Below are 13987 nucleotides of genomic sequence, written 5' to 3'. Positions count from 1 at the left end.
CTTGTCAGCAAAACCCTTCTGTACTGTGATAGAGCCACGTAGAGCTAAAAAGAACGCTTACCTAAAGCTTGTACCAAATTGGTATCTAGATACAGCTTTGTCAAGGATTGACAAGTGTATGGCAGCTCACCTCTCAGCACAGACTATACCTTAGATTTTGGGATTTTCTAAAAACCTAAACTGAAACCTTACGCTGTTCATATGCACACAGCAAAGCATACTTTGTCTCTAAGGGCTCTAACAGCACCCTAACTAAAAGGGGATTTACAGAACCAAATCAATGTTTCAAGACAGGTAAGAGAAGCCCTTGTGTTGTACTGACTGAGGAGAAAACAAGCATGTTCCACTTTGCAGCCAGCTAGTGAGCTTGCTTAATAAGCCATCCTGTTTCTGTATAGAGTTCACTTTAACACATTAATACTGCTTTGTAATGTCATAGTAGTACTCTGTTTCTCCACTTTGTGATTCTCAGTTTTTAGAAGCAGGTTAAAATCAAGCATCATTTAGTAGATTAAACATCCTACAAAACTTACCATTTTCAGGGACACATCTACAGTGCTTCCAGCAACAAAGCTGCAGTTTCTAGAAAGGTAATCAGTTCTTGTAGGTAGGGAAACTTGAGACTAAAGTGACCCCTTCAGACTTTCTAGCAGGTGTGAGAATCCTGACCAGCTCCCTCCTCCAGCTGTAATTACTGGCAATCACCCTCTTTCTGTGGCAAGATTTAAGTTTTTACAAGGCTGAGATGCAAAGTACTTTTGCCTAAGGTGAAAGCTTTGATCCTTACTATAGACAAAAATGAAGGTAAATAAAAAATAGCTTGTAAAAAACCAACTCCCATACAAAGTAAGGTCCTCTGGGGAGACAGGAAAAAGTGCCTATATTTAAGGGTTCCTAAACAAATGTTACACAAGTAAGTTTCACAGACATGTAAAAATAACTTTAAGCTACACCTCTTAAAAGTAAGGAACAGCATTTTCCATGCAGCAGTTGTCTGTTCTGTCTTCATTGGTGTGCGACAACTGCTACAAGAGATGAAAGAACAGATGGCTTTGTTCTTTTATTTACATTTTGGCCTCTTAAGTTACAGAAGACAGCAGTGGTTTGTCTTTTTTTTTTAAGCCATTATTTGTATTAGTAATGGGTATTTTATAACCTTGGCAGTATCAGGTGCTACATACACTCTACCTCGCTATGTCTAACCAAGAAATAGAAATCCATCCATATTATGCCAACAGAGGTACTCCATGAAGTACAGGCAATGAACACAGCCTTACACCACCACTGTGTTTAGAGTAAAAATGCCTTTGGACTTGAGTTCTGCATCTTCTGTCCTAATGGGGACAAGGTAAAGATGTTGTTTAGCAAGTATCTGAACCTATATATCTCAGCTCATTATATGCTAAATATTACATATAGGCCCATACTAATCCGTGGGAGCCTGCAACCTGAAATATCTTGCCCCAGGTAAAGGGTTGGCCAATCAATCTACAAGTCCTTCAGCAAAAACAGGAACCATACTTAACAGTGAAGGTGGAGAAAATACTACATCTGCACATTTCAGTTCTTAACTGTCCTAGAACAGCAAGGCGGGGCATAGGCCCAGCTTAAATACTTTAAGTTCATTTTTAAAAGTAAATTCTAAAAGCACAGCCCTACCAGTTATTACCTGGCCTATGTTTTCCATCATTTCCTAATAAGTTTCTGTAGAAAGCACACAGCCTTTGTTCTTGGAACAAAGCTCACAATTAAATGCCTGCTCTAGTACCAAAGGATTATTTTGGTGACTGCTGAACAGAATGGGGCTACAACTGGAGCCAGAACCTCCCAGGAAAGATGACAAGAAACCCCTTTAAAGTCTTTGTAAGTAGCAGAGGTAAACAGAGGACCAGAATGGTATCAACTGTTAAATCCCTCAGTGCTTGCTTAGTTCTCAACCTGAAAAACTGAAGATTGCCTCTTGAAATCCTGAATACACTGCTAAATGGAAAAATATTTAGATTAAAAAAAAGAAACCCACAGCACAGCCCCTACAACTACCATTTTGAATAAGAACTAGAAATCCAGTTTACATCCCCTTTTAGTTTGCAGCTATGCCTGCATATTAATTGTTTATAGTTCTGCTGCTGTCTACAAGTGGCTCTATCAGAACAAAACCATACATTTGATGTCATTGCAACAGTTTCAAATATGTAAATATAATTTAGAAAGAAAGTGAAAAGACAAACATTTATTTTAAGTAGGGTTTTATACATGGCATGCATCTGAAAAGGAATTCTTTACCACATAACTATCACTCAAGTTTCCTGATCAAGGGTGTACAATCTTGGGCATGAAGGAAAGGGTACCATCACCTACACTAGTATATACAGAAGATATAAAAATATACACAACAGTTAATTTTACAGAGCAACAGAGCTGAGTGAATACTGTGCACACTGTATTCTCTGAGTTTGGAGAGCTGAAGATCCAAACTGCAAAGGCAACAGGAACACTGCAGAGATCATTATCAGGGTCAGAAGAAACAGCATCAGAACTCTGACACAGTGTAAAAATATAAGGCAGAAGCCACTTTCTTCTGAATCGTAGGGAAGAGCAGAGCACACCGTGACTCTCCATCTTGCTTTTAAAAGTTCCAGCAAGGAGTTGTACATGCAAAACACAAATTTGCATCAACAGTGCAACAACAAAAGAATACTGAACAGTAGCTCGATCATACAAACTTAAAAAAAACGTAACATGTACTTTATGCATCTCTCCTCACAAAATATCTAGGATTTGTCAGTGCATTAGTGTTAAAGTGGCATTAAAAAAACTTCTGCTATTACAACAGATGCAGAATTATTTTGGAAATGCATAGCATCTACATTTTTATTGTCTTTGTAATTATTCAGTTGGCATAGGCACCATTCTAGTCACACCAGCTTTAAGAATTCCTGGTGGAAACAGCCATTCTTACCGATTCATACACAGCTATTCTTGACTGCTTGTCTTGATTTTGATTTCAACAAATAAATGCTTTTTAAAATTCAAAAATAGACCCTATGAATATGAAAAGAACTATATACAACATACCTAAGACACAGGGTTAGCTGGCTGCCATAGGTGTAACACACTGAAGAGAAACATTCAAGTTTGACAGATTTTTTTTTTTTCTTTGAGATGAAAGGCCTTTGGGTTGGAAGCATATCAAAGACAACAGTGCAGTAGGCTGAGAATTCCTTTAGCTCAGTTCAGAACTAAGGCATTGTATGATAAAATATACATTTATATTTGGTGCAATGTTACTGTCAATTTTAAAATCTAGATCACGTCAAATGCTATAATTCATCACTCTAGTAAACGTACGTATCCATCTTCTATCACAAACTCAAACCTTTGTGGGGGAAAAAAAAAAGTTATCAAAGACTAAACCTATATTGGTTTTTTTCTAACTTGACATTAAGGAAAAAATGCTAAGCCAAACTCTATAATCCCCCCCAAAAAACATATGGTAGGAGTTCACATCATCCTAGTCTTTACTCGCCAAAAGTTACAACATACCCTTGAACTTTCCTAAAAAGAAAGAGATTTAAGATTTTTAAACTGCTACTTCAAATTACTTCTTGCATTTGAAAATTTTCAATTATCCGTTCATTCTATGCTTGATGCCCCCTCTGATTATCTCCCAGTGTTGCCCTTCTCCTGTCATTCCTATATGGCCTCCCTCTAAAGTTCCGCTGATACTGGTAGCTGTCATCTCTGCTTCTGCTGGGTGGTCCTTTCCAGGCTTCCTCGTTTCTTTGGAACTGGTATCCTCCCCTACTGGAATAACCCCACTCAAGTCTAGGCCTTCTGCCTCCGCCGTAAGTCTGGTTATAAAATTGCTTGGATCTACCACTTCTCAGCATATCGGAAACTTCACTCTCATCTTCAGAGCTCTCCTCCCTTGTTCTCTGTGCCCTGCTTTCTGTCTGCAGATTACCAGCACCCTTGGAATCTCTACCTTTATCAGTCTTCTCCTTACGACTGGGAATGCTGTTTTTCAGTTCATTTTTCAGTGGTTCTGCCAACAGTGGTGGAGTGTTGGGCACCGCGGTCTGCCTCTCGGTCCCCTGTGTTTGCAGGGAACGATTTTGCTGCCCAGCTGTTTTTTGCTTAGCTGGAGAAGAAGCCAAAGGACAAGTTTGCTCCAGCTGAGGTGCCCTAGCTGACGTTTCTTTCGGCACACTGCAATCACTGCTTGCACCAGCCACAGGGAATGGTACAGTGTTCGAACCGCTGCTGCTGTTAGTCTTCTGAAGCTGTTCTGCGCAGTTTACTACAGGAACCGGAGGGCTGCATTCTTTAGCCACGTACATGGTCGCAGAGGTGCTAGCTGTTGCCTCTTTGTCCTCAGGTGACATGACAACATTAGGTCTTGCTACTGAATTTTCAATGAAACCCTGAACTGGGTACCCATACCAAAAGTGAGGAAAGAAAGGAGGTGCTATTGGAACAGCTCCTAGAAAGTGATTGTGTCCAAAGGGTGGCTGTGGGAACATATTTTTCCCTCTCAGGGACTCCTCATAGTTTGCATGAAGAGCTTGCACCGGATTCTCCGTTTCTACACAGACCTGTCCTTGACTTTCTGACACCTGAGCTGTAGGTATAATCAGAGGCAGTGATGGAGATCTACTATCAACCTGTGGAATCTGACCGTTGGATCTGGCCTCGCTCAGAACAGGAAAGTGCCTGGTTGTTCGTGCAGTTTCGTTTTCATTCTGAGTCGGCGGAGCCTCCTGGAACCAGGGGTTGTGCGGATACACAGGAAGGGACACGTTTGGGTACATTCTACAAGCAGCTAAATAGGCCTGGTGCAGGGGGTACAAGTAAGAATGGGGTGCCCACATGGGACAACTGTATGCCTGCAAGACAGGGTGGGGGAAGAAAAAAAAAAAAAGTATTTGGTCTTTTGAATGTTCAGACAGACATAACAGCACACAGGTCATTTACCATTTTGAAACAGTTAATTACAGGAAGTAACGGTTAATTTTATTTACAGTGACTGCCCTCAATTCTAAATATCTAGGACTCCAGGATGATGTTCTCATTTTTTGTTTTCCTTCCAAATGCAGCTGCAATGGGCAACAGCTCTGACCAGTAAGAAAACTTGGTAACAATTTCTACATAATTAATTTAAACACATGATGCTTTAGTCAAGTCAAGCTTTAGCTATGCATCTGAAGACACATTTCAAATTCATTTTCAAGAATCACAATTACTGATTGGCAATTTGCCCTACTAGCTCTCTTTTCAAAATTCTAAGGGATAACAATCAAAATAACAAGTCGTCACACCACACACATATTTTCACCAAAAAAAAAAGACTACACTGACACCTGAGGTTAGATCATTTCCCCAAGGACAATTTGTAAAGATTGAAATCCATATATGTGCACACAAGCCACAGATGAGCTTTCGTAGAAGCCGTTTCATAAAGTAGGGGGATAGGTTTCATTAAAACATACAACACCCTTCCCAGCTACTGGTGGGAGTCACACACCAGACACACCATTTTCAGCAGCAGCTTTTTCTGTGCTGTTACTGAACACAAGCTACATTCACAATATTGATGTTGTCCACCTCAGGTGGCGACCCCCTTCCCTTCTCTCTACTTCCATGTTAACTGACTAGCACAGAGTGGCTTACAGTTACATTGCTCAGAGTTAAAAGTTTATAAACACAGACTTTGTGTTTGTACTATGGTACATAGCAACTGGCCCACGAGCAACACTGTAGGATGTTTTTCTAATACAATGTGCCAAGTATGTATATTTCAGGCCATACAGAACACCATGCAAGGCTGCTGGAGACAAAAGGCTGTCTAAGAAAACATTGGAGTAGGTAGAGGGCAAGGCCCAAAACCTGGCACAGTCTTGGCTGTGCCACCTGTAGAAACAGTCCCCAGAGCAAACCACCCTGAGAAGCCTACCCAGACCTCCTCTCAATGGGAACCAGTCAGTTCACTCCAAACAAGCAACTGGCAGGGTGTGGATAACAGCATGGCAGGATCTGGGACCAAAGCAGTAGGCATGGTAATGCAGAAAGTAGTTCCCAGGTTTACCATACATACTATTTGGTCACCCACTGAGGAACACAACTATTAGAACACGGTACTTTGACCAGTAGATGGAGCTGAAGCACCAAAATGACAGACTATATCCTAAAAAATACAAAGGGCCAGTAAGGAGAGTCCCAAATATACATAGGCTTAACGCTGTTTAAATATATTGCAGTGACACTTGCTAATAACTTATGGATTTTCTATTAAGCAAAGAGACTTGTATTAGGCACACAGTTATCAAATCTGAATTTACTTTGTAAGTTGTGCTGAACATTCCCTCTTTTCATGCACAGACACCAAAGAAAATCATTCCACAGTCATGTGGAATAAGCCTGAGAGCTCTGAGCACCTTTTCCAAAGTAGTTTGCCTGACAGAAGGAGTAAGTGAAGGTAAAATAGGAATATTTTTATGTGCAGAAGGGAGAAACTAAGCAAACAACTAGTCCTTACCAAGAAATGGAAAATACTGCCTTTTTGGATGAGCCTCCTCTCCAAACACACACACAGATTTGCACCACATATACACATCAAGCGCTATTACAATTACTTAGAAGGTTAAAAGTAAAATACTGTTGTCCTTAACCTGAGCAGAAAGGACAGACATGCAGGTTACTTAAGGGAGTGTCTGTCCACAGGTATACGAGGTATTTGTACTGCAGTGGCTTTACCGGTACATGGACATGGTCAAAGTCAGAGGGCCTTTTCTCTTACTATACGCTGCTTCTGAAAGAATGCATCTTCAAAGTACAATCTGTTGACTGTATAGCCACAGTTGGAAGCCAATAGTTCTCACTATCACTGTTGAGTTAAAATTTATTTCTGTTGACTTGACCTGCAATGTGGACCACTTTCGGGATCCCAGTTAATAGAAGACAAAATAAGAAAGTATTTCAAACTTAAAGACAAACTTGAAGTGTACACCTGCAGCAAACTTCTGCACTCTAGGTACTACCAAATACAGGCAAATTTTATGGTTTAACAAACACAAAAACATAAGTAAGTTTGAAGAGTTACCTTCACACCAAGGTTGAAGAAAAATCTAAGAATATTCTTATCTAGAAAAAAAAAAAAACACAGAAAGAGATCTATGAAGACCTAAAATATTACAATTCATCCGATCGAAAAATTAGTCACTGCATAAAGTTCCATTTCAGTAGAGAAACACTGGTTGCTGCTTGCATGTCTTTGATGATTGGGGGGGGGGGGGGGGGGGGGCGGAGGGGTTGCCATAGTAAGATAGCTAGAACACAACTGCAGTTTAAATTTCATCTTTAACAGTTTGTTGGACTGAACTGCTACTTTTTAAAGAAACAGTTCTGTAAACAAACCCCACCGTGCAGTCAGACATGTTACGTTCTTTATGGGCATATTCCCTATTTGTAGTATGCCAAAATCCGGAGTATGCCAAGTTTTCCCAGGCCAGTAAGGGAATTCTCAACAACTTCCAAGCTTTTGATTACAAGAGAAAACCTATTGCTGTAAAAGGAAGCAGTTCTCCAAAGAAAATCCCATACATGCACAAAACCTAAAGTTATGGTGGGTCAAGCTAAGAACCACAAAATGATTGTATCAGATTTCCAGGTGTAACCACTTAAAATCATTGCAATGTTAGCAAGGCAAACTAGAGTTACAACTCTATTCAGTATTCCCTCCCACACCTTAAATCATGGAATGACAACAATTAGATCTTTTGACACAGACTAACAATAGGACCAAAGAAGTCGTCTTTATCTATATTTTAAGAAAAGAAAACCTATTAAGAAAAATGGTATAAAATCCAGACCTTCTTCTAGCTTCTCACCTTTAGGTAAGTCTTCCCCAGTATTGCACAGGGAGTAAGAGGGTGCAACAGCTCTTTCTCCCTTTTCACTAAATGGGAATCCAGGGTATAGCGGATCCTGGTAAGGATTCAGAGTCTGAGGCAAAGGCATTAAAGGCTGGTTAACTGCTTGTAGCGACACAGGAACTCCAGCAACTGGAGCAGATGTTACCTGAGCCTGTGATACAATAGAGTCAGGTCCCGTTGCTGGGGCTGGCATCAGTGAAGAAGCAGGTATTTGGGCTGGAATACCTAAGGGAAAAAATTAGTAATAATAAAAAAAATACATATATATCTCAACTATATACAATCACAAAAGAAAATGACAGTGGGAAAGCAAGTTTCAAAAGACAGAAGAAGGAGGGGAAAAAGAAAAAGGTATTCAGGAAGATATAGGAAGAAATCTGGAGTCAGGAAGTTACAAACAAAAGAAGATTTAGCTAAACACAGAGTATAGTTTCAGAAAGAGTGAAACAGTTAAGCTTTCCAGATATAACTAAACTCTTCCCATATTTATTTTTAAAATTATGAATACCAGAAGGAAATAGGAGGGGGGAAAAAGGGGGGAGGAACTGAAACTTACATGTTAATCTCTGTAGTTCTCATTCTGACTAGTCATTTACAGCCAACTCTGAATCTGAGCTCAGATTAACTGAGCTATGCATCCTCTGTCACAGATGCAGTCAAGTATGACAGGATTATTACCATATCATGTGAACACAGTATGCCAATTTGAAAGCTAGTTCTTGTACAGAAACACAACAGTGGGAGAGAAAATACTGCACCTGATCTAATGAGGAATATTGAATCTAAGCTAATTCCATGTATCAAAAGATACACACAGCACAGAAAAAACACATGCTGGCTTTGCAGCTCAGGTCCAAATGGATCTCACTAGTTCCAGACATACCAGACCCAAGCTAAGTCCTTAGTGAATCAAGGAGCTTATTACATGGGACACAAAGCACAAACACATATCAAGCTTCAACATGCTGACAATGTGTTCTACCTTAAACAGATCCTCAGAATAAGCCCCCTCGAAACTCAATGCTATCCCACCCAGGACAAGAAAAACAGAGAATTGAGTACATATTCCTCTTCCACCTTCAGGCACAGAGTAAAGCAAACTATGCATATGGGCAATCAAAGTTCTACTAGAACTCTCACTAGCTTTCAGCAGTGAGGAACTATATTCCTATAAATGACTGCCTTTGGAAACTGCTGTGATATGAAACAGTGTCTCCTGGAGGCATCTTCAATGTAGCAAGACAGTTAAAGCATTTTTCAGGGCTAGTAGTTTCTGATTTATGTTAAAATTTATTCAAACCTGCTGGTCCATAGGTTGTTGGCTCACTTGGCCAAGCTGGCACAATGGCTGGTACAGAAGGCACTGTTGGAGGTAAATGCACCTCAGAAAAGACTGGTGAGGGTGTTGGAGTTACGCTTGGTAAGCATTCTGTCAGGTTCTATAAAAACAGAGATCACATGAAATTACTCTAAATCACCGTTGTTGGTGACCCCTAATGTGTCTGACTTCTACCAAAAAAGGCTTGATGACTCAGTATTATCCAGACTACCACTACAGTGAAATAGTAACTAGTAACATATCAGGCTGTACACATAAGAGAGATCTGAGATACATTACATCACTGTGTGAAGAACACTGCACTGAGCTCTATCCAGAACGTGCCTGTACCAGAGATAGCCATCAGTGTTATAACCACCTCCACAAGCATTAAATTTAAGTATCTCCCATCCAAAACAAAATCCACCCTTACAAACGATTACCAATAACCTTGGAGAAACCTGAAAAATCAAAGGTAAAGAATTTAAAGTGAAAAGCATGGTTATCTTAGCAGAAAGATATGAAATAACCCCTCTCTCAGCAAAGAAAGGATATACTTTTACTTTTATATCAAGGGTTGTCATTTTACATTCTTTATGTTGGACATAAAGATTTCCTAACTGTAAATACAGAATTTTAGCATTATCACCCTTGAAATGACTACATAATTAAAAGCCAGTATTATAATACATACGTGGCTGTGATGAAGCTCCCCTTTGTCTGAAGTCTCCTGACTGGAAAACTTTGAAATCAAACAAACATTTCTTACTTGCTCAGCAGGAATCGGAGAATCTGGTTTTACTTGTTCCAAAGGAGATGAAGCTTTTGGATAACTCTCATCTTGACTATTCTTCTAAAGCAAAGTTAGAAACAACAGGCATAGCTAGTCTAATAGTAAGATTTACTTTTCAAAGAGGCATTCAAAGATATTAAACCACACTACATACAAAGTGGGCTAAGCACCCAATCGCTATTATACTAGTGTAATATTTTGCTCATTGAAAGGATAGCAAAGATTAAAAGCCAACAAGGGGCCACAAATCTTCACTGAACTTCAGAGATCGTGGTCTGTTAGCACAGTAGCTATTAGTAAACATCAAATCTTCTGTGGTCCCATTATACTGAAAGTACAGACTGTACTAAGCAATTACAAATCCAGATTCGTAAATGCTCTCAATAGCCCAGATTTGAGAACTCAGATTGCAGAGAAAGACTGTAAGTATGGGTTACAGGGGCTGAGGAAAGCTGACAGCAATACAAGCCTCCAACCTTAGAAGTATTTCACTAAAAGCTGTAAAGCAGCAGCAGCAATCACAGCTCTAAAGGCAGCTATTGCTCTGCCAGTCATGTATCAGAGAAGCAATAACATTTAAAAAAAAATTTGGTCTTTTCTTTAAGATTACCTCAGATGAATTTGGCTCAAGCTTCTGACTTAAGTGGATCTGCCTGGAATTTGACTCTGTAACACCAAGACATAACCTAGTAAATGAACCATTACACCATTTATGGCTATCATAACTTAAGCCAGTTAAAGTTTGTCTTTCCAAAGTTAAACCTTCAAAACAAAACCTACCTCAGCACATATTACTTCAGAAAACTTAAGCTTCAATTTTTATCAATCATCCTAAAATAAACAGTCATTAGGGCAGTAACAGAGCAGCTACTTCAACCTGGGTTTTCAAAGCTCTACAGGAGTTCTTTACTGATTTTTGTTAACCATCTAGGCAATGCTTGAGGGAAACAGGAAAGAAATGTAGCTGTCTCTTTAAACATGTATCATTCATCCTAAATCCTTCCTAATGAAAAAGAAATGTTTGTACTATGCTTAAAGTGAAAAGTTTTGATCTGCATTTCCATATACAAGTGTTAAGATAACAGAAGCTTAAAGTCTTGTCTACTTTCGACGGAGTAAAAGATAGATCAGTTTAGAAGGTTTCAGTGATTCAAAAGATCTAGAAAGTTTTCAGACTGATGCAGAAAGTTTAATGTCTCAAGCACCAGCAAACACTTGGTGGGGTAGATGATGCTGAAAAACAGTCATAGCATATATCTTCATTACATGAAGATCTGTACAAGTTCTTGACATTCTAGTTTATGTTCAAATCTGGTTACCACTGCTTGTCAATCAAATTCAGGCATATAAGTTTAATAGTAGCCACTAAATAGATACATACTTTTTAAAACCTTAGTATATGTACCATCACAACTAGACAACAATGTAAATTAAAACAATATTGATTATGAGAATTACTGCCAATTCCCCAAGCACCAATAGGAAGCTCTGGATAATGAGAAGGAAGTACAGCTTATTCCCATAGGATTTTTATCCTAGTTTCAGAAGAGGCAACACAATCCAGAGCATCACAAAAAACAGGGAAAGCTGTACATGCTGTGCACTTCAACAAGATCTATCATGACAATGTAGTAAAGAGCTTTCTCTACTTGAACATTCTTTCTGGCATTGCTGATGAAACAAGTTTTCAGATGTTTGGAGAATGAAAAATAGGTAACATCAGTCCTTGTGAGACCATTCAAGAAGGCATTACATGTTGTAAGAGGGACTAAGGAGCACAAGTACCATAAATACACAGCAGCAATGTCTCTGCTGTTGCCAGAGATAAGGGAACAAAAAAACATTCAAAAACTGGAGGGAAGGAACAGCTTCTAAGAGGAGGCTAGAGTTGGAATTTTGTTTTAGCTGGGGGCGGGGGAAGGGGGAGCAGGGAAGGCAGAAGAAGCCAAGATAAAATTCAGTGTTTAGTTATGGCAAAGCTGACAGGACAAGAAAAAAAAAAAAATTACAAATCAGTTGCATTTAGGAAAGATTTACTACCTCCTGACAGCTACAACTTTTATCTATTACTGCCACGTTCCACTTCCTAACAGAAAAGGAAAAGCTTAAGAGTCAATGAAGAGAAGCTAAAGAGTGTCATAACAGACTGGGGGGAGGGAGAAAACCCAAATTTTAACCACGTGACAGCTCTTTCTATTGTAAACTGGGGGGGGGGGGTGTGCAACTCTTCTGCACACCGCCTTCTCCCCTCTTTCTGTGCCACTGTATGCTAATTCTCAACATGCCACATTCTCTTAACTGACTCCAGTAAGCACTCTTAATACTCCTCCCACTGGCACTTTCTGCCACGCTCACTAGAATTTCAACAGGACATAATTTAGGGTAGCTCTGATAGTCTTTTTGTTTCTCTCATTCCTCTTCCCATTTACTACAAAAGTTCCAGCAAGGAGCCTGCTCTCTCAGCCACATTCACAAAGCAGGAAAACATATACCTTCTTCCCAAACCACACCTTTCTTACCTTGAGCCTAGCTCAGTTTGGCACTATTATTTACAATAATTTTCCCCTCATTGCCTAAACAGACGCCCCATCTTGAATAAATTCTGAGGCTGGTAATAAAAACAAGCAAACAAAAAAAGCCTTGATCTAAAACCATTCATTTTTACCTTTATCCTTCTGCTCTTCCACCTCTGCTGTCCACTTGCTGTTTCTTCTCTCATTACTTGAGAACTTTTTCTGGTTTAAATTATCCACAGTCTGTGTAGCAGCCTGACAGACCGACTGGTTCTAAAGAAGTTTACAAAAGCAGAAATATCAATTTATATAAGAAGTCCAATGACACTTTGTCATCATCTGATACAACACTATTATGGCACCATGACACATAATACTTATCTCTATGATAGGCAGAAAGGTGGGGGGGAAGCAGTCTTGATCAGTATCATTCAGACTAATCTACTCTTTCATTCATTGCTAAATTTTGCAAAGTGTCCTTTAAAAGCATTCATGTCATTAGTTTACATGACAAAGAAAACCTGCTTCACTCAGACAATATCCACTTTAAAAGTCACATCCTCTTTCTGCAGGTGAGCAAATACAGCATACTGTTAACCCCAGCTCAGAGACAGAGAGCAATCTCTGTCTGTCACGCTTCAGTCTTACTCTGCTCTTTGCAGCGCAGAAGAGCTGTATATTTCTTCTTGATTACACCAATATAAGTAATTACTGCTCAAGAACTGAAAGATACAGAGCAGGAATTCACTTCCACAAAGCAAGAGAGTTAAGGCCCACCTTTCACCTACTCATTCTTCCCACCCTGGTTCTTGTTTCTGTTTGCCCTAGGATTTAAATCCAAGAAGGCCCACGTCTCTAGAATAAACCTATGTAGACAACAGCTGTTTACCCACAGAATCTACTCGCTCCCTGGATGTACTGAGACTCCAATCCACTTTCTTTTAAAAATTGCATCAGTAGAATAATCTCTCAAAATCTAAAGGCTACATTCTTCCTTCAGACATAGACAAGTCCACTGAAGCTAGCTCAGCTCTACAACGGAAAAAGAGCAAGTCTGACAAAGAATTTGCATTACTTATGACACCAGGCAAGTTCTCACACCAGTAAGTTCTCAGGCAAAAAAGAAAAGTAACTTATAAATAAAACAGGTTTTATGTGAACCAAATCAGAAACAATCACCTAGTCACCTCTGATACTAATTCAAGCACCACAGTGCCATTATACTGAGCTATTTCTCAGCTAAATTAAACTGTACTTTAGAGCAAGTTCTGTCCCCACCTTGAGGTTTGATCCCACCATACAAGAAAAAGACAACATCCGAGTAAATGTAAGGGAGTGCAAAGCCTTTCAAAAGACAGGAGGAACGTGAAGAAGCCCACAGCTTCAGAAGCTCACGTGTCTACTGTATTTACATGCCTAAAGAACTGTGTAT

The 13987-nt window shown here is 39.5% G+C and overlaps 1 protein-coding gene across 7 annotated transcripts in view; it reads right to left on the bottom strand.

The window, feature by feature from the left end:
- Positions 1-1079: 1079 nt before the first annotated feature.
- OTUD4 (OTU deubiquitinase 4) overlaps positions 1080-13987 on the bottom strand; it is a 36168-nt gene continuing 23260 nt past the window's right edge. For 3 of the 7 annotated variants that reach the window (XM_075035364.1, XM_075035371.1, XM_075035379.1), the window contains 7 exons: positions 12708-12828; positions 10653-10708; positions 9944-10102; positions 9232-9370; positions 7887-8156; positions 7100-7140; positions 1080-4886 (listed from right to left, as the gene is read on the bottom strand). In XM_075035364.1, the coding sequence (XP_074891465.1) occupies positions 3639-4886; positions 7100-7140; positions 7887-8156; positions 9232-9370; positions 9944-10102; positions 10653-10708; positions 12708-12828 (2034 nt within the window). In that variant the 3' untranslated portion in view covers positions 1080-3638. The remainder of the gene's footprint in view (positions 4887-7099; positions 7141-7886; positions 8157-9231; positions 9371-9943; positions 10103-10652; positions 10709-12707; positions 12829-13987) is intronic. The other 4 variants (XM_075035335.1, XM_075035343.1, XM_075035325.1 and 1 more) reach the window with 4 other exon arrangements.

Source organism: Buteo buteo, chromosome 1, assembly GCF_964188355.1.
Source record: "Buteo buteo chromosome 1, bButBut1.hap1.1, whole genome shotgun sequence".
NCBI lineage: Eukaryota > Metazoa > Chordata > Aves > Accipitriformes > Accipitridae > Buteo > Buteo buteo.
This window is presented reverse-complemented; position numbering and strand designations above follow the sequence as displayed.